Genomic DNA, 20,932 nt, shown 5'->3' with positions numbered 1-20,932 from the left:
GTGTGTGTGTGTGTGTGTGTGTGTGTGTGTGTGTGTGTGTGTGTGTGTGTGTAGAGGCCAAAGGTCAGTGTGAGGTGTGGTGTGTTCCTCTATCACTCTCCACCTTATTCTTTGAGACAGGGTCTCTTACTAAACCTCGAGCTTTCCAGTTGAGCTAAACCAATTGGTCAGGTCCTCAGCCTGGGTGACAACTTACTCACTTAGCCATCTCCCAGTCCTGGCGTGCGGTTTTGTTGTACTATTGGCCATTGATTTCATAGATCATCAGAGTTCTAAGGGTGGCTTCAAAAAGATCCCAGGAGCCAGGTACACTGGCACCCACTTAGGATCCCAGTATTCCTGAGTCTCCATTCCTTTTATGAATCATGAGTTCCATTTATGTTTTTGTTTTGAGGCAAGGTCTCACTATGTAACCTTGGCTAGTCTGGAACTCGATATATAAACCAGAATGGCCTAAAACTCAAAGAAATCTGCCTGCCGGCAAGTTCTAGAATTAAAGGCATACACCATCACACCTAGGAGATCATGAGTTCTAATCCAGCATAGGATATAGACCAAGACCTTTCCTACAAAAGATAAACAAAAATAAAAGATGCCAAAGCTAAGGTAAGGCTCCCTGATACATGTTATACTTAACTGCATGATGCCCAGTTCAGTCTCTACCATCAATATTAAAAACAAACAACAACAACAACAATTCTACCTACTTTTTTGTTGCTATAATAAAATATTATACCCAAAAACAACTTGAGGAAAAGTTTCTTCTGTCTTTTAGGTCACAACTCATCATTGTGTGATGTCAGGGCAAAAACCTGGCGCAGAAACAATAGAGGCACACTTCTTCCTTCTCCATCCTGTGTGGTGCAGCCCAGAGTGCACTGGGCTCTCTCGCATCAGTTAATAATTAAGGCACTCCCCACCCCTAATGTGCCTGCCAGCCAATCTGATCTAGGCAATTTCTCAATTAAGGCTTTCCTCACAGATGACTCTAGGCTGTATCAAGTTGACAATTACATCTAACTAGGACACCTCCTGTGTCTCACAAAAGCTTCAGGGATACTGTGATGCTGACTTCATTGGCTCAGTTTAGAAAGAGGAAAAGCTAGGTGTTCTGCTGATGCATGCCTTTAATCCCATGACCCGGGAAACAGAGCCATTCAGATCTTAGACCTCTGTGAGTTTGGGGCCAGTTTGGTCTATGTTGCCAGTTCCAGATCAGTGAGAGCTATACATAGACCCCAATTCAAACAAAAACGAGTAAAAATAAACTAATAAATATGAGGAAAATAGGGTCAGGCATGGTGGCACATGCTCTCAGGAGGCAGGAGTAGGCAGATTTATGTGAGTTTGAGGCCAGCCTAGTCTACATAATGAGTTCCAGACCAGCCAGGACTACATAGTGAGACCCTGTCTCAAAGAACAAAATACAGAAAATGAATGAATGTACTTGCTGCACAAACCTGGTGAGCTGAGTTTGGTCAGCGGAACTCTCATGAAATGGAAAGAGAGCCAATTCCAGAGTTGTGCTCTGACTTAACCCAGATGCAAAACACACACATACACACACACACACATACACACACACATATACACATATACACATACACACACATACACACACACATATACACATATACACATACACACACACACAGACACATACACACACACATACACACACACAGACACATACACACACACATACATACACACACACACACACACATATACACATACACACACACAGACACATACACACACACATACACACACACAGACACACACACACACAGACACACACATATACACATACACACACACAGACACATACACACACAGACACATACACACACACACATATACACACACACACATACACACAGACACACACATACACACACACACATACACATACACACAGACACACACACAGACACACACACAGACACACACAGACACACACATACACACACACACAGACACAGACACACACATACACACACAGACACACACACACACATACAAATAATTAAAATCATTTTTTTTAAAGAAGGAAAATGGCTAGTATGATGATGTACACTTATAATCCTAGCAATGTGGAGGTGGAGACAGAATCACCCACAACATGGAAGCCGACCTGGGCTATATATAACATGATTTCCAAGTGTGGTCTCAAAAAGGGATGTGAAAAGCAAGCAGTTTCTTGCTGTGTTGCTGGTTGTGGCAGAAAAATACATCAGTCTAACCTCCCACCATGAAAACTGGATATAGAGATACAGGCCATGTATAACCATAACTCTTTTGTTCGTGGAAATTATGATTTAGTAAATTCACAGCAGCCTGGCCAAACAATCACNATGATAAGAGTGAAAACTGGAATGTTAAGTTCAATACATGTGTTGGCAGAATGTTCCAGATTCTATCCCAGCACAGGGGAGGTACAAGGAATTTAGCTCCATAGCAAGTTTGAGGCAGCCTGAGCTACATGAGACCCAGTCTCAAAACAAAAAATAAAGAGAGGCTGGGCGTGGTGGTGCACGCCTTTAATCCCAGCACTNGGGAGGAAGAGACAGATCCCAATGAGGTCAAGGCAAACCTTGTCTACATAATGAGTTCCAGGATACATAATGAGACCTGAAGGGCATTTGGGGGAGAGAGACAGAATTTGAGAACTTCTTGTCTGGGCTATGGTGGTGCACACTTTAATCCCAGCACTCAGGAGGCAGAGGCAGGTAGATCTCTAAATTGGAGGCCACCCTGGTCAACAGATTGAGTTCCAGAACAACCAGGACTACGCAAAGAAACCTTGTCTCAATCAACAACAACAAAAACCCAAAACCTGATTTAAAGACTGAGATATCTCAGTATATCCATGGGCTATACAAGTGTAAGGAACAGTATTACATCCAGAGCAGTGGCGCAATCTTAGCAGCAATTTAGAATCCTGGGATAGATTAGCCAGAATTGGTGAGCTCTGGTTTCAGTTAGAGACTTTACCTCAATAAATAAGGTGGAGAGTGACCAAAGGAGATACCCAACCCAACTTTAACTTTTGGCCTTCACACACACACCGATTTAAAAAAAAAAAANAAAAAAAAAAAACTAGCTGGAATTTGAATAATAATCAATTCTTCTATACTGAAAGAAAAGTTTGATAGAAAAATCTTTCTAGTTGTATCTGAAAAATTATGTCAACATGACCATCTAAATTTTAAAACAAAAATTTTTAAAAACNCAGTAATAATAATGTTTTTAAGATATCAACAAATAGGGGGATGGAGGGATGGCTCAGCCGTTAAGAGCACTGACTGACTGCTCTTCCAGAGGTCCTGAGTTCAATTTCCAGCAATCACATGGTAGCTCACAACCATCTGTAATGGGATCCGATGCCATTCTGGTGTGTCTGGAGACAGCAATAGTGTACTCATATAAATGAAATAAAAAATCTTTTAAAAAACAAAGATATCAACAAATGAAAAAAATTATACATATAAGATAAAATTGTGTGACTTTTATTTTTAATAATGTGTACCTTTCTGCATATGAATTGGCAAACACGAGTATATGGGCTGAAGAGTCCAGAATGCTGTGCTAGAGCCCCTGAAGCTAGAGTTATATGCAGTGTAAGCTGCCTGGTAAGGGCGTTAGGGACCAAACTCAGGTCCTCTGGAAGAGCTATCTGTGCTCTTTATCACTGAGTCATTTTCCATGCCCAAATTATATGTATGTATGTATGTATGTATGTATGTATGTATGTATGTATATCTATAATTTTTTCTTTCATGTGTGTGGGTGCCTGCATGAGCTTATGTGTACCGTATGCATGCCTGTGGGTGTCAGATCCCTTGGAATCAGAGTCATACACAGTGATGANCTCGTTACTGTGAGTGCTGGGGACCAAACCCAGGTCTTTTTAAGGGTAGCAAGTGCCCTTAGCCACCAACCCAAGCTCTTATCCCTAAGNGTTAATCATCTATATATGCACAAAGCTTTTACAAATTAATTAAAATGAAAGATCAATTTTACTTGCCAGGCATCGTAGTACATGCCAATAGTCCCATCACTTAGGATGTGTGGGCAGGAAGATGTGTAATTCGTGACCAGCCTTGGCTATGTGAGGTCCTGTCCCAACAAACAAACAAACAATAGCAAAACCTCTGAAAGTTGACAGATTCCAAAAATTGAGCATGCAAAGAGACAGCAATAAATATTGAATTTGATTTTATCCAGTGCTGGCAGGGTTTACACAAACACATACTGGCAGGAGTTTAAATTAGAGGATTTTTAATTGGGAAGGTTCCTAATATCTAGCTCTCTCCCCCACACCCACACACAAAAATTGCATATAGCTTGTGACCATTGAAATTGGTCTGTTAGCAGGGCTTCATGGCCCATGACCCGTCACATCTGTGACAGAGGCAGAAGGATCTAGAGTTGGAAGCTAGCCTTGGCTACAGGGAACCCTTGTCTCAACCCTCCCCTCCACAAAAGGGGAGAAAAGAAATTATTTTGCATCATAGCATGTTATAATTTAATTTATACATACTGTTACATGTTACTTTACTTTGCACTGTTAACATTACTGTATACCTGTATGGTACATGTTACTTGATAGCACAATATTTGGCAGTCTGGTGTGTATTACATTATTTGCCTGCCTTGTGTGGCACATAGTAGGTCCCTGTGCCTTGTAGTCACTTAGGTCACTATGTGCATTGCAGAACAGTACAGAGGAGTGGAGAAAGTAAAAGACTGTCTTTCTTTCCTCTCTTAAGTTTGGTTTTTAAAGCCATGGGGAGCCACCTTTAATTCTAGCACTTGAGAAGCACAGGCACGTGAGTGAGTTAACGGTTTACATAGGGAGTTCCAGGACAGCAGGACTATTTAGAGAAACTCTGTCTCAAAAACAAAACAAACAAAACAAACAAACAAACTCTTGGGGACTAAAGAGGTGGCTCGGTTGGTAACATGTTTGCTATACAAACTGAAGTGCCCCTGTAAAAAAGAGCTACACATCTATAATTCCAGACCTGGGGCATGGAAACAGGTGGATTAATTGCTAAGACACTCTCCCGAGCCAATCTAGCCAAAATCAGTGAGCTCAGGGTCCAGTGAGGGACGTTGTCTCAAAAAGTCAGGGAAGAGACAATTGAGGAACACATAGATAGATATTGGCCTCCAGTTTCCACTCCAGTGCACCTGCACTTCATGCACATGCGCACACAGACACCCACTGTACTTACTATATTTAAAGTGGGGTTTTCTTAAGATTTGTTTTTCATTTTAATTATGCATATGAATGTGTTTGTGTGGTATGCCACGTGTGCACAGGGGTACCTGTGGAGGCCAAGAGGGCTCTGAACGCCTGGAGCTTTTGCACCTGATGTAGGGACTAGAAAATGAACTCTGGTCCTCTGCAACAGCAAGCAGTGCTCTTGACCCCTGAGCCATCTCTCCAGCCCCAGCACACATCCCATTTTATAACAGACAGGCAGGAAAATATTAGCACAGTTTTTCTATAGGTGACAGAAAGTTGGCTGTTATTATTTTTAAGCTGTCATTTTTCCCTTTTTGTACCCTCAGGTTTATTGGGTTGAACATATGTTATATTCATATAATATAAAATGATGAACTTAATTTTAGATTCCTGTTTTTTCTGCAGACACAGAGGAAAACATGTCATTTCTTGGCTGGGAACTACATTTGGAGACCATGGGGATAGTAAACTGCTTGCAGATATTCAAGTCCCCCCTCCCCCACCCACTGTAGTAGCATTTGCGTTCCACTTTAGAGGAAAGGACAGCTGTCACATCTGTTTAGGACATCCTTTATGCCAACAGATTCCTTTTCTGTGTCAGCAGAATGTAAATGTATCATTCTTCTCCCCAACCTCAGAAAACAATGAGNGTATGATGATGCTGGTTCACTTCTTTTTAATATCCACCATCTCGGAACAAGTTCCATACAGGAGGACCTTCCACACCAATTGCCCCACATGTCAGACCCCAGGGGGTTCACATTCCACGTTGTTTAATATGCATTCACAACTTTGAGGTGCAGAGAGTCAAGCTGCACTGTAAGGCTGCCTCCAGCTGGGCCTTCCGGAGAACAGAAGCGTGTTCATCAGTGGGGCTCGGGCACACAGCCTATCTCAGTAGTCAAAACATGACCAATTTGGATTCATTGTCTCCTTTTTCTTTTTTTTTTTTTAATTCTTTCCAGAAAGCTGCAAGAGACACAGATGTCCACCACCTCAAAACTGGAGGAAGCTGAGCACAAACTCCAGACTCTGCAAACAGGTTCGATGTTCGCCACCCTATTTGAAGCCACATGGGAAGTGGGCGAACACGGGTGGTCTCGTGGCCTGTTCCCAGCCCCTCTACTACCTGTTGCTACTAGGGATCCTGCAGTTAGGAGCCTTGAGCCCACACAATTGAAGCTTATGTCCCAGGCTGCTCTACCTGGCTGCATTAGTCACTGCACTGATTGCTAAATGTAGATGTGGGTGGCTCTCCTGCCTTCTCCCTCCCTGCCCCAGCTATCCTTCCTGTTCTTTCCAACAAACACTTCTAAATCACCAACTGTCAAGAGCTGACAACTCATTTGGAACAATAATGGGGGTGGGGAGACTTAGTTCTACCCAAAATGAAGTTCAGAACTGCAGTAACAGAACCTTTAAATTCTAAAAGATACCAAAAAAGGTTATACTAAAGTTTGCCTTTCTTTTTTTGTTTCCTTTTCTGAAAAGGAAGCAGCACAGTATCTTTAAATGTGGGAAGAAAAAGGAGACGACATCATGATCCAACTTAGAACACAAATGTTAGAGGGACAAAAAATAGTCACAAGCAGTTTAACAGTCCAAAACTGCAACCACTAAGCTATGTAGCTCATCAATGAGGCACTTGCCTAGAATCCCCCAGGGAGGGGCTGGGGCCGTGGCTCANTGGTAGAGCNCCTGCCTAGACTCCCCCAGGGAGGGGCTGGGGCCGTGGCTCAGTGGGAGAGCACCTGCCTAGCATGGGCAAAACCTTTTATCCAGTCTTCACATTACACATTCATGTGTGTATACCCATATGTCTACACACTGCTCACTATATAAATATAGAACTTAAAAATTCCAGAAAATGAAGAAGCAGTCCAGTAGAAGAGTAAAGGAGGCTGGAGAGATGGCTTGGTGGTTAAGAGCACCGACTTCTCTTCTGGAGATCCTGAGTTCAAATTCCCAGCAACCACACGGTGGCTCACAACCACCCGTAATAAGATCCGAAGACAGCTACAGTGTACTTACATATAATACATAAATAAAATCTCTAAAAAAAAAAAACAAAAGAATAAAGGAAGGAGCAGGCAGCTTGCAGGCGCAATGTACNTCATATAGGGGAAGTGCTAATGGTTTTTAACAGTCAGACATTTGCAGATAAACTATTAGTAAAAGATGGTTTTTCCTATCACTGTCAGCTCTTTAAAAACAGGTCATGCCACTCGTTGCTGAGAGTATAGGAACATGATCACACAGGCACTATGCACATGAATGGGAATGCCATGCTCTCAAGGCTGGCTGGGTGGTGTGTAGGGATAGGCATGTTCAGTTCTTTATCCAGAAGCTTCCCTTCTGAGTATCTTAAAAGTGAGCGCCAGGACAGCCAGGGCCATACAGAGAAATCCTGTCTAAAAAAAAAGAAGTAAAACTAATTGTTCTACCTGTGTCTTGGCATGGAAAAACTTCTAACACTAAGGGAAAAGAGGAACCTCAGAAAATATTCTTGCTGGGCAGTGGTGGCCCATTGCCTTTAGTCCCAGCACTTGGGAGGCAGAGGCAGGCAGATTTCTGAGTTCGAGGCCAGCCAGGGCTACACAGAGAAACTCTGTCTTGGGGAAAAAAAAAGAAAGAAAAGAAAAGAAAAGATATTCTTATCATGACTTGGGGATGGNTGGATGGATAAGATTTATTCTGAGAAATCTCATGAGACAGTTTTGCCATGGTGATGTGAACATGAGAATGCTGACAAGGACTGGGGCTGGCCAGCCCCTCAATGAGAAGTGATCTCACCTTGTTACCCAAGTGGCCAGGAANGCATCCTCCTGCTTCAGCCTTCTCAGTGCCGAGATGACAGACATGCACCACTCTGCCTGGTTCTTCAGTTCAGCCAGTAAATCAAGTTGACAGTCCATAGATGAGGGGTTTGCTCCTATCACAGAGCATACTATTTTAAAATAAACTTTTCGTGTGAGTGTGTGTGTGTGTGTGTGTGTGTGTGTGTGTACGTGAGTACAGGTGGCTGCAGAGGCATCAGATCCCTTTAGAGTGGAGTTATAGGCAGTTGTGAATTGCTCAGCACAAGTACTGGGAGCCAAACTTGGGTCCTCTGCAAGAGCTTAACCTCTGAACCATCTCTCCAGACCACAGTAAACTTAACCTCTGAACCATCTCTCCAGACCACAGTAAACTTTTTTCTAATGAGTGCAAGAATTTTTTTGATTGTTTTGTTTTGTTTTGTTTTGTTTTGTTTTTCGAGACAGGGTTTCTCTGTGTAGCCCTGGCTGTCCTGGACTCACTCTGTAGACCAGGCTGGCCTCAAACTCAGAAATCCGCCTGCCTTTGCCTTCCAAGTGCTGGGATTAAAGGCGTGCACCACCACACCCAGCTTGAGTGCAAGAATTTTAAAATAATGACTGAAAGTGTTCTCGTAGCTGAGGAGGTCACTCAGTTCCATAGCATACACCTATAAGGGTCTGAGAGCAGCCTCCAGATCCCATGTGGAAAGCCATGCATGGTGGAGCATGTTTACCATCCCAGCCCGGGGAGATGGAGACAGGAGGCTCCCTGGAGCTCACCTGCCTGCCAGCCTGGCCCATTTGGTGAGTTCCAGGCTAATGGGAAACCCTGCTTCAACAAAAAACCAAGGTGGACAGCATCTGAAGAACACACTCAAGTTTGTCTTTTGGATTCCACACACACAGATGCGAGCATATCTGCACACAACCTTTTGAAGTATTATATAGAAATGCATAAACTAGTAGCAGAGTTATTTATAGCTGTGGTCAATTACCATAGGCTTGCAAGTCATAAGGCAGCCATATTGCCCCCAGGGAGTAGGAATTTTTCAGCTCCATTGTAATCATATGAGCCCTCCCCCATACACTTGGTCTGTGATTAGTGGAGACATGAAGTATGCAACTGTTTCTGCAATTGTATATAGAAATGGCTTTTGATGGTAAAAGACATTTAAAAGCTGGAAATCTATGCAGCAAACCATGGACAGTAGTTCTCTAGAGAAGGAGGCACTTCAGAGAGATGAGGCAGAGAGTAAGGGACATTTTCTTCTCCATTCTTTGTGTGTCTCCCATCTTTGTGGACTTTTCTCCTTTTACTTTGAGCAATTGCTATCCTGGTTTGGTCTGATAGCACATACCTGTAATCCTATTCCGGGGGAATTGTACCCAGGGAGATCAAGAATTCAAGGCCAGCTTGAGGTGCATGAAACCCCATCTTTGAAAAAAGCAACCTAAAGAGATGGGGATATAGCTCAATCAGAAGAGCACTTACCCAACACTCAAAAACCCCTGGATCNGAGCCCTAGCATCTCACAAAGCAGGTGCTGGGGGTTGGCACACACCTGTAATCTCAGCACTGAGAGGTAGAGGCAGACAGGTCCGAAGTTCAGTGTCATCTTTGGCTATCTAATGAGTTCAAGGCTAGCCTGGAGGACATAGACCCTGTCTTTAAAAAAAAAACAAAAACAAAAAAACAAAAAACAAGATTGGGGTCTTATATCATGGTTTCTGTCCTTGCCTTTTAGCCCTGGAAAAAACTCGAACAGAATTATTTGACCTGAAAACCAAATATGATGAAGAAACTACTGCAAAGTAAGTGTCTGTGTGAAGTCATCCTCTGGTTTTCTTTTTTTCTTTTCTTTTTTTCTTTTCTTTTTGTATTTGGTCAAGATGACCCTGCTGTTACTAAGCCACAGAAGATGGCTTATGAGATGCTCAACCTCCTGTCATGCTGCCAAGACACAGTGCCAGCACAATAAGTCCCTGCATCATATCCTTCCCACTGAAAGTTCTCTCTCTCTCTCTCTCTCTCTCTCTTTCTCTCTCTCTCTCTCTTTCTCTACCCACAGTATACATGGAGAAATCAGAGGACACCTTTGGGGAGTCAGTCCTTGGTGAGGCAGGGTTTCTCTTCTTGTTTCTAACCTGCTGTATACTCTAGGCTAGATGGTCTATAAACCTCTAGGTGATCCTCCTGTCTCCACCTCTTGTCTCACTATAGAAGTGCATGGATTACAGATGTGACCACATCTGACTTTTTGTTTTATATTATTTTATTTTATGGGTTTAAGAGCTTTCAATGTGCATGTACATATGAGCATATGCATGTATGTGGGTACATATGCTCATGTGTGCACCTGGGTGTGGATGTCAGATGTTTTCCTCAATGGTTAGTCACCCTGATGTTGAGTCAGGGGCTCTCACTTGAACCCAGAACTCACTGACACAGCCACTTGCTTTGGGGATATCCTGTCTTTGCCTCCTACTGCTGGGTTCAGGCCTACTATGCTGGTCNAGGATTCAGGTGGCTACTAGGGCTCCAAAGCACAGTCCTCTTCCCTGCATGGCAAGTGCTTTACCCACTGAGCTACATTCCCAGTCCTCTTCTCTGTGCTGTTTTGAGCAGGGGTTTCACTGTGCTACTTAGGTTTGTCTCAAACTCCTGCGTTCAGGCATCTGCTTCTGAAGTAGCTGGGGCTGTAGCTGTACTACCATACCTGGTGAGGCTATGGGACTAGATGAATCTGTCTAGATGTAAGGGGTCTGTGAAAGAACCAGGCTACATCAGCCTCTTGGAAGACCTGCCATGGGTATAGTGGGCTGATGGAAAGTTTGAATTTCAGTTAGCCTAGACTAAATTTTTATTTCTCTGATTAGAAAGGAGTGAGTAGGGCTAGGAAGACAGCTCAGACAGGGGAGTGCTTGCTTGCAAGCATGAAGACCTGGATAAAAGCTGGGCTTGCTAACTGGGAAGGTAGAGTCAGGCAGATATGTGGCCTCCATACTCATGTGCACATGCACAGACACCACACACCAGAGAGAGAGAGGGAGAGAGAGAACACACCGGAGGAGAGAGCCTGGGAGTGTAGGTCAGTTGAGAAACTGCTTCCCTTATATCCATGGCCCCTGGATTCATCTGTATCGTCACAGAAAACCAGGAAAGAGAGAGCAGAAGGACTAGGGCTTTTGTTATCCCTGACTATGGAGGGCGTCTGAGCTACATGATAGCATGGCCTGTCTAAAAACACCACCAGCAAAAACAAGTGTGATGGCACATTCCTGTAAACTGTTTTGGGGAGGCTGGAGCAAAAGGACTGATTGCAAGTTCTAGACCAATCTAAGCTATTAAGCAAGACCCTCTCTCAAGCTAAATACAACAACTAGCTGCCTCCTCTGCATTGTCCTCCTCTCAGTTTTGAAAGGACTGTCACCTCACTCGGCTTCAGCTGCAACTTTTGGAACAGACGTATTTTTATTCCTATGCTGGGGAGAAATGAGTTCTGGGATGGTCTTAAACATCTCTAAGAACCTCAGTAGAATGCTTCAACATGGCTGACAGAGACCCTGGGAAGAGAGTGGGAGACAGAGAAGCACGTAGACTTGGGAGAAAAGGCTGCTGGGAGAGCGAGCCCTCTGTTCCTCATCCACACTGTGACCTCCAGGGCCTCTCTTGTACAGGGGGCATAAGGACAGCTGCATTACTGAGAGACTGTGGAGAGGTTGGAGTGTGGAGAACCGTCCCTGCAAGAGCTGGGAACGCTCAGCAGAACCCCGTGTACATTTCCTGAACAGCGTTGGTCTGAAGTTTTGTCAATTTATAGGATACACACTGCTTGTCAGTCATTCAGACCGCCGACCATCCGAATTTAAAAAGAAGCCACACAGACTGGGGGATATAACTCAGCTGATAGGGTGCTTGCCCAGGATCCACAAGGCCCTGAGCTTGATCTTCAATACTACAAGAAACAGGTGTGGCGGCACATGCCTCTAATCCCAGCACTTGGGCGGTGGAGGCCAGGCAGAGGAGGAGTTAAAGGTCATTTTCAGCTCTATCCTTAGAGGCCAATCTGGGCTACCCAAGACCCTTGCAGGGGAAAGGGGTACAGGTCAAAGGCAACAAGGCCACTTGGAGCCCTCCACCCCCATCCCTAACTGCTGCTTTTGCAGTCATTTCAGCTGTGCGTCAGCTGGGACTGCTTGGCTGGCTGTGATAGGGACAGTGGCAGTAAAGTTTTCCATGTGTAGGCTTGAAGCAAAATGTAATTAGCCTTTATGCACAGAACAAGGCCCCATTGATGAGTACAGCTGGTCTTTGTTTGGTCCCATCACTGAGAGTGGGAGGTAAAGTGTTCTTCTTCATGTTTATTAATGCAAGATTCAGTAGACAAATGGCAAGCACAGTTTAATATTTGTTGGAACACAGGGGGGCTTGCCAAACAGTTGTTGTGTGAGCGGATTGCAGGCCCTCACATTATAACCATTGCTGGGTTAAATAAATGCATTATTTCTGGGTTGTTTTTTTTTTTTTTTTTTTAATGTACCTCCTTCTCAGAGGGTCACCCTGAAGTTTCATTCTCCCTGTGTCCCATGGCAAATGCACAGGTAGNACCTTAAGGACCTTAAAGTGACATCTTAGGAAGTCTGTCAGCATGGACTTTACTGTGCTCACGGTTCCCTGGGGCTGTCTTCAGCAGGCAGTGGCCATCACCCTGAGAGGGGCCTGGTGGCTCACACTGCCACCCACTTCTCTCCACCTCTGTTGCAGTGGCAGTAAAGTTTTAAGAAGTAAAGTGCACTTCTTAAAAACCGTGTGTGTGTGTGTGTTTGTACACTATATTGTGGTGCACACGTAGAGGTCAGAGGACAACCACTTCTCTCCTTCTACCATGTGGAGCCCAGGGATGGATCTCAGGTCACCAAGCTTGGCAGAAAAGCACTTTTATNCACCAAGCTTTCTACCCAGCCCTAGGCTTTTTATTTCAGTTTTCCCTCCACAGTGGACCCAGGGTGGAGGAGGAGGCCAAGGAACACTTTGCAGACCACCAGGGCAGATTCAGTGCAAAGCAAGTTTAAATTGTGATGAAATGCTCTATCCCTTCTAGCTAAGCCACCTTAGCTAGAAGGGTGTGGCTTGGTTGCTGGAGTCCTTGCCTAGCTTGCATGTGTGAAGGAAGCCCTGGATTTAATCTCCAGCACTCAAGAGGTTAAGGTTGGGAGATCACAGGTTAAAAATAGTCTGAACTACAAAGCAACTTTGAGGCCANCCTGGGCTATGTAAAATCCTATCTCAGAAAACTAAAAAAATCAATCTCGTAANAAAGATGATTATAGCGTAATAGAGTGTATGCCCGATGTATTCAAGGCGCTGGGTTCAGGGAAAGAAGAGAGAGAAGACTGAATCCTAAGGCAAACATAATCTTTCTATAGCTAAGGTTACTCTAAGTTACTCCCAAACTTTCCTACCAGAAAATGTCATATTTCTTAATACTTCTGCATGTTGTATTCTTCACCTCTGCTTGTCTTTATGAAAAGACATTATGTATGCAAATGTTCCATAATACATTACAAAAGCAACATTGATGAAGAAATGCTGTGTTGTTTGTACAGTTTATGACAAGCGTGTATCACACCCTGCAGCAGGCTCTGAAAAAGACAAGGCTTCCTGTTAGTAGCTGATTGCTCAGAGAACTCCAACTCTGATTTGCAGGCCTGGGGACCTCTGTGCTCCAGCAGAGGACAGGAGGCAGGAATTGAAAGAGGAAGCCAGAGGCTCCTGGCATGACTGTCCCATGGGAAGTATGAGTNGCATGCTGGTGAGCAGAGGCGGCGGCAGCCTGTGTATAGATGTGTCTGGACTATTACATGGTGGATTTTCAAATGTCACCACACTTGCTGTTTGTGGCAGTCCTTGAGAAAGCCTGTACTATGTTAACTGCATGAATGAGGTGTGGACAGGCAGTGCCCAAGCAGGCTGCTGCCTCCTCCTCTCAGCTTGAAGTAAAGTACTGTGGCATGCTTAGTGCCCAAGGAGTCCAGTGCGGAGCATCAAATCCTCCGCAGCTAGAGACACAAATGGGTGTTTGCTGCCATGTATCTACTGGGAACTGAGCCTGGGTCCTCTGAAGAGTGACCGATGCTTTTAACTGCTGAGCCATCTCTCCAGCTGCCACACCTCCCTTTTGTTTGCTTGCTTGTTAGTTTATCAGTGGTACTTTGAGACAGGTCTCACTGAGGAGCCTTGGCCAGCCTGGAACTCACTGTGTAAACCAGGTCTTAGACTCATGAAGATCCACCTAACTTTGCCTCTGCCTCCTGAATGCTGGGATTAAAAACATAAACATACACTGAACATCCAGCCTTTGCCAGGGTAGGGAGGCATCTCATTCTGTCGCTCAGATTGGCTCTGAACTTTACGTAGCCAAGGCTGGCTATGATACTCCTTATACATATACCTCAGTAAATTTATAAAGACCAAAGGGAGGTCCTGAAACCTCAGCAGCACTCTCTCCCTGTCACTTTAAGAAGGTAATTGTTTTCCATCTTTCTCATGAGTCATCAGTTTCCAATGTGAGTTGCTGTAATTATCTTGGTTGGATTAATTTCCCTAAAAACAGAGAAGCAAATTCTGTCTAATTTTTGAGGATTTGGGCCTGAATAGAGAGTTCAGTGGGACCAGTCTCATTTCCAGAGGCGTTAGTGCACTTGGTAGGATTCCATCCTTGTTTCACATCTAAAACTCAGTGTTGGAGCATCGCCAGGGACTTTCCTGTTCCAGTCTCCTGGGGTGGGACTAGAAAGAAGAGGCTGGCTTTGTGTGTCCAAATGCAGTAGATACTTGATTATTACTCTGTGCATGCGTGTGTGTGTGTGTGTGTGTGTGTGTGTGTGTGTGTGTGTGTTTGTATACAAGCCTGTGCCTTTGTATAAAGATGCAATGCACATGTGTAGGTACATATAGAGGTTAGAAAACAAGCTCTCTGTCTTTCCTCAGGTCACCACCACACACACACACACACACCCTTTTTTTTTTTTTTTTTTTTTTTTCAGACAAAGCCCTTTAATACCCTGGAACTCACCAAGGGAGCTAGACTATCTGGACTACAGGGTGAGCCTCTATCTGCTTCCCAGAGCTAGGAATTCAAGTGCACACCACTGGGCCCAGCCTTTTCTTATCATAGGTTCTGGGTATTTTACTTGGTCCTCATATTGGAACAGCAAGATGTTTACCAACTGAAGCATCTTCCCAGCCCTTGAACTCTGTCTACAGTTTGAAATTTGAATGAGTTGCCTTTTAGGTGCTGGTACTATGGGGACCAAAAGTTTCNTGGTCAAACTATTCCACAGCTGTTAACACCTTAATAAACATGTCCCTTGAAGTTTACTTTGGAAGCCAGGCTGTGAACACCTTTAATCTTAGCACTCCAGAGACAGAGGCTAATGGGACTCTGAGTTCAAGGTCAACTTGGTCTACATAGGAATTCCATGATGGTGTCACCCCTGTGCAGGTAGTTGTATAAGAAAGCAGGTTAAGCAAGCCAGTAAGCAGTATTCCTCAGTGGTTCCTGCCTTGAGGTCCTGCCCTGACTACCCTTCAGAATGTACTATAAGCTGTGAAATGAAATAAACCCTTTCCTAGCCAAGTTGTTCTTGGTCACAGTAACAGAGAAGCAAACGAACATAGTAATCCCACAGTCACTATAATTTAGTGTAGATATGCCATATTTGTGCAGGCCCCATGTGTTAAAGTGTGAACAATTCAGTGTATGAGCCACTCCTAGCTCACTGTGACTGAGTCTGTGAGGGCAGGATGATTTGCAGAAGCCCCAGTATTCGGTGTCCAGGTGAGCTCCAAATGCAAATGTCTTGGAGAATTCAGGTCTTACGGGCTGGTTACATTCTTTATTTAAAGAAAGATACTGGACACTTAGATACCCACCAAGGACAAAAAGGGTCCTCATTCTAAGATAGCATGTAAGAANCTTTGTAGGCACATGCATGTGTATTTGTGCATGCTTGTGGAGGCAGAGGACACTACCTCAGTTGCTCAGAAATCATCCACACTGGTTTTTGAGACAGGGTCTCTCAGTGGTCTGGAGCTCTGTTGGCAAGCCCTTGGAATCCACCGTCTACATCTCCCCTGCACTTGAGAAACTTTTAGGAAGCAGAATGAAATGTTTCCTATAGGAAAGCCAGCGTAGAGCCAGATAATTGAGCTCATTGTTTTCCTTCACGGCTTGTTTGCCCTTTCATTCTCTTCCTAAGGTGCTAGATGTTGAGGAATGTCTCCATTTGCCAGAAAGACAGTGGGGTGTCTCATATTTCCCCGCCAGACCGCCAGTTCTGAAGCGAGCCTGCAGAATGAATTTTTAATGCTGAATGTTATGGCATCGCTCCTGCAACCAGCCGCATTGCTCTCCTGAGCCTACAGATTTACTGCTCGGATGAGCAGAGTGAGGACTTGGGGGCACTCAACACAGTGAGGATTAACCCCCCAACAACCACNCTGGTGCCCTCCTAGCTTCNGAAAGATAACCCTAAGGAGTCTGGAGGGAAAATTAAAACTCTGTAGTGTTCTGAATGTTCTCCAAACAGCCCGGAGCACGAAGCAGGGCATAGTCTCCGAATTTTATCAGACAGTGTGTATTTTTACCTTTTCACTGTTTTAGCTGTGACTGTTCTTACTTGGATGTATTTCTGTGATCTTTCCACCCTTAAAAAAGCTTTACAATTTGCAAGGTTTACAGAATATACAGAAGACTGGAGACTCTCCAGTTCCTATGAAAAGCCCAAATGAAATCAGAAGTCCAGAATTGGTCGCTAACAATGGGAAGGGGTCTGTTCGTATTCACTGGCTAATTCTGGTTTAGGCCATATGGTTGATTGTTATTTTCTCCTCAGGAGCTTTCTATATTTTTGAAGTTTTCAAAATTAAGAAGAACAAGTTATATATAAAAATTGTTCAAGCCTAAATAAGTTGGAGAAAGGTAGAATCTTCAACAAGCAGTAGAACAAATGGCTGAGAATATACATAATAAGCTAAGGCTGCGCTTTGTGCCAATTAAAGCCTGGATGTCTTAAATATAAATATAAAAGAAATCATGAAAACACGAAGATGGATTTTAGGTGGGGATTTATATAATAAGTGGGTGGAAGAGCCTTTTTAAGCATGATGCCAAAAGTAGAGAACCTATGGGATATTCAAAGCTTTGTGGAGGTGGAAGGTGGACAGGATATAAGAGTGATATGAGGATGGAGAAAACATTTACGGTATGTAAGTAGGAAATGGCCAATATATAATTTCTTGCCAAGCCATGACAAAACATTAGAGGTCAGCAGAGTGAGTGGATGGATAGATGGATGGATGGATGGATGGATGGAGGGGAGGGAGGGAGGATGATGGACAGACAGTAAGGCGAGTGCAGAGAGTGGGTGGATGCCTGAGATGAATGGGTGGATAGACATGGATGAACTATTTACAATTTATTAGACAGATACAAGGTTAATATGTATTTCTTATAAAGCAGTAACAAAAGCCTATAGANGGATAAACTGGACAGATGAATGAGATGATGGATGGATGGAAATGGGATGAATGAGGGGTGGGTGAGTGGGTGGATGGCAGAAAGGGTGAATGGAGGGCATCTCAAACTGCNTTCCAGAGCTTCTCTCTTCCCTCCAGGCGGCTTTCCTTCTGTTTGTGGTTTCTGTNCCCTCCCATTAGAGATGTATTATTTCCCCTCGTTCCAGAAACCAAGGGTCCACCTTGACTCTCTGCTACCCTGCTGTCTAATCCATCCCAGTCTCTCTCCCATGACTGTCTTCATTCCTACCACCACCATAACCTAGGCTTTTTTTCTCCCTCAGCATCACTTTTTGCCATATCTACTTGTCTGTCACTGCCAGTTTCTCCGAGTGAATCCAAGGATCTGCTACAAGTGTTCAAAATACAATAATCCTGTTCCGAGCTGCTCTGCTTGAGATCCTCCCTTGCTTTTCCCCGTCCCTCTAGGAAAAGTCCCAGATCATAGTCCTGTGCACAGGCACTTCACAGTACAGTTCATCCCATGCCAAAGCCAGTCCCCTCAGACTCCCTGCCCTTCCACACCAGTGTGCTCCAACTCCCAGATGAGGAAATGTTCAGGGTTGCCCCCTTCTTGCCTACTTAGCATAGAGTCTATGGAGAGATCTGATTCTGGACCCAGAAGTTCGTCTTTATGACTGTTACTGTTCTAGTGTGGTGTAGCGATTTCCCCATTGTGAAGGCTGTCAGCTATCCAGGGTAGTTTCTGATGTGAAGCCTCATCTGTCAGCACTATTACTGTTTTCTCATGACATTCAGTCACATTCCACAGTTCTGCTGCTCAGCACCACTTCAGTGATCGGCCACCAGTGTTATTTGCTTCCCACTAAAGGACACCTCTTGCACAAATTTGAATTTCTTTTAATATATATTAACTGTTCTTAGAAGTAATTGATGGTTTTAGCAAATGAATATATGAGACCTTCTAGGGCTGGGGCTGAGTGGATAGAGTGCATACCTGCCTTGAAGCCCTCGGTTCAGCTCCTAGTATTGTATAAATTACAAGTGTAGTGTGTTTGTAATTCTGGCAGTTAGAGTCAAGGTCATCCTTGCCTACAGAGCAGGTGAACCTAGCCTGCATGAGTTNTAAATTAATATTTTCAGAATCATGTTTGAGCAAGATGTGGCATTGCACACCTATAATCCCAGGTCTGGGAGGCTGAGACAGGAGGATTGTGAGCTCAAGGCCTGTGGTTACAGGTAGGCAGCACCACACCCAACTCAGTCTTCATATTAGATCCCAATTTGCCTAATATTTTTATGGTACAGGCCAGACATAAGGAATTACACATCCCTGACTTCTTTCTGCCTGTAATTTCACTTCATCTGCCTAAATCTTTATTGTGATAAGTTGCCATCAGTCTTTAATTTCTGTGTCTGTGTACTGTCTGACTGCTTCTGTTTTGAAGTTTTTTTAATGCCTTTACTTACCTAATTTCTACAGTGTGCCTCTTGTCACTATATCAAGTTTTGTTTGTTTGNTTGGTTGGTTTTGGTTTTTTGAGACAGGGTTTCTCTGTGTAGCCCTGGCTGTCCTGGAACTCACTCTGTAGACCAGGCTGGTCTTGAACTCAGAAATCCGNCTGCCTCTGCCTCCCAAGTGCTGGGATTAAAGGCGTGTGCCACCACGTCCAGCTACTTTATCAAGTTTTATAAATTAGCTCAGGCAGTAGATTTACCCTTATTTATATTTAATGCACCTCCAAATATAGACTGTCATCATTAGCTTTCTCTCTTCTGGCATTTTGAAATTTGATTTTCTGTAGATAGAACATATACCTCATTGTTTTAATTCCCCAAGGGTTGTTTGTTTGTTGTTTGGGGGTTTTGTTTTGTTTTGTTTTAAGATTTTTATTTATTTTATGTATATGAGTACACTGTAGCTGTCCTAGACACACCAGAAGAGGGCATCCGATTCCGTTACAGATGGTCGTGAGCCACCATGTGGTTGCTGGGAACTGAACTCAGGATCTCTGGAAGAGCAATCAGTGCTCTTAACTGCCCAGCCATCTCTCCAGCCCTGTCCATATTTAATAATTATATCCCAATTGTATATCATTTATTTTCCAGATATTTACAATTGGCATATGGGAATTTGTTTTCTTGTCTTTACCAAAAACAAACAAAAAAACCAACAAACCATGAAGCTTTGCTGACCTCATCTCTAACTACCTACTTACTAAAATGAATTGTTTAGCAACCGTATGATCCATAGGTAGTGACTTTCTCAAACATTTTATGTCAATAGGAACAGAAGTTGTTTTGTTTTGAAACAGGTTCTCATGTTCCCTGGCTGGACTCTAACTTGCTGTGTAGCTGAGAATGACCTAGGTTTCCATCCCCTGATAACCTCCTGGTGTNTTTCTGAAAGAGTTCTGGATTCACTCACTATCTGAATGTCCAGGTCCTTTCAGGGCTGACATTCAGACTCTTACTGAGACTCGCTCTGAATGAGCCCTTACAGTGCGGCAATCACATGCCCTGTCCAAATAGCAGCAAATTATACTACTTTACCTTAACCCTCCCTCTGCAATGAGACCCATCTTTTCTAGAGCATTTATTTTGAACCTGTGGATTCCTATCAGTGAATTCTTACAAGTTATTTAGACTTGACTTTCCAGGGTTTGTTTGGTTGGTTTTGGTTTTGGTTTTGGTTTTGGTTTTGGTTTTAAAATAAAAGGGTGTTGTATTGTCTAGGCTATATAGCAGATACTGGCCTTGAACAGAGGCCAAGGTCTCAGCCCTGCAAGCCTGATGATCTGAGCTTGTTCCCCTGGACCATAAAGGTGAAAGGAAAAAGTCAACTGCCTGGAATTTTCATCTAACCTCCACATGCATGTCTTGGCATGGGCACACTGCAGTCTCACACGTAGACACAAAATAATAATAAAATAGACAATATAGTAATAGTAACAACAACAATAATAGTTGGAATTGTTAAAAATTAAAAGTTAAAAAAAATAACAACAATGAAAACATAGCCTAATACGGGCCAATGGTTTGACATTGCTCCTGACCTGATAGAGAGATTGTATCAACCAAAGTTATCCAGCCATAAAGGAAATCAGGAAAGTATGACTGACTAGTTAAGACTTCCTTCCAAGGCTGAGCATGATAGCACCTGCCTTTAATCTCAGCACTCAGGAGGCAGAAGCAGGCAGATCTCTGAGTTTGAGGCCAGCCTGGTCTACAGATCAAGTTCTAGGACAGCCAGGGCTACACAGAGAAACCCATATATATGCATATACATATATATGCCACCCACCCTGTTCCTAACAGTTCCTACATGCACACACA

At 43.7% G+C, this 20,932-nt stretch overlaps 1 protein-coding gene across 4 annotated transcripts in view; it reads left to right on the top strand.

Moving 5' to 3' along the window:
• Nucleotides 1-20,932, top strand: part of Cux1 (cut like homeobox 1) — a 293,336-nt gene that overhangs the window by 196,296 nt on the left and 76,108 nt on the right. For all 4 annotated transcript variants that reach the window (XM_021161668.2, XM_021161666.2, XM_021161667.2 and 1 more), the window contains exons 7-8: nt 6,223-6,299; nt 9,801-9,867. In XM_021161668.2, the coding sequence (XP_021017327.1) occupies nt 6,223-6,299; nt 9,801-9,867 (144 nt within the window). The remainder of the gene's footprint in view (nt 1-6,222; nt 6,300-9,800; nt 9,868-20,932) is intronic.

Source organism: Mus caroli, chromosome 5 (genome assembly GCF_900094665.2).
Source record: "Mus caroli chromosome 5, CAROLI_EIJ_v1.1, whole genome shotgun sequence".
Classification (NCBI taxonomy): domain Eukaryota; kingdom Metazoa; phylum Chordata; class Mammalia; order Rodentia; family Muridae; genus Mus; species Mus caroli.
The sequence above is the reverse complement of the archived record's forward strand: the minus strand, read 5'-3'. Positions and strand labels throughout refer to the sequence as shown.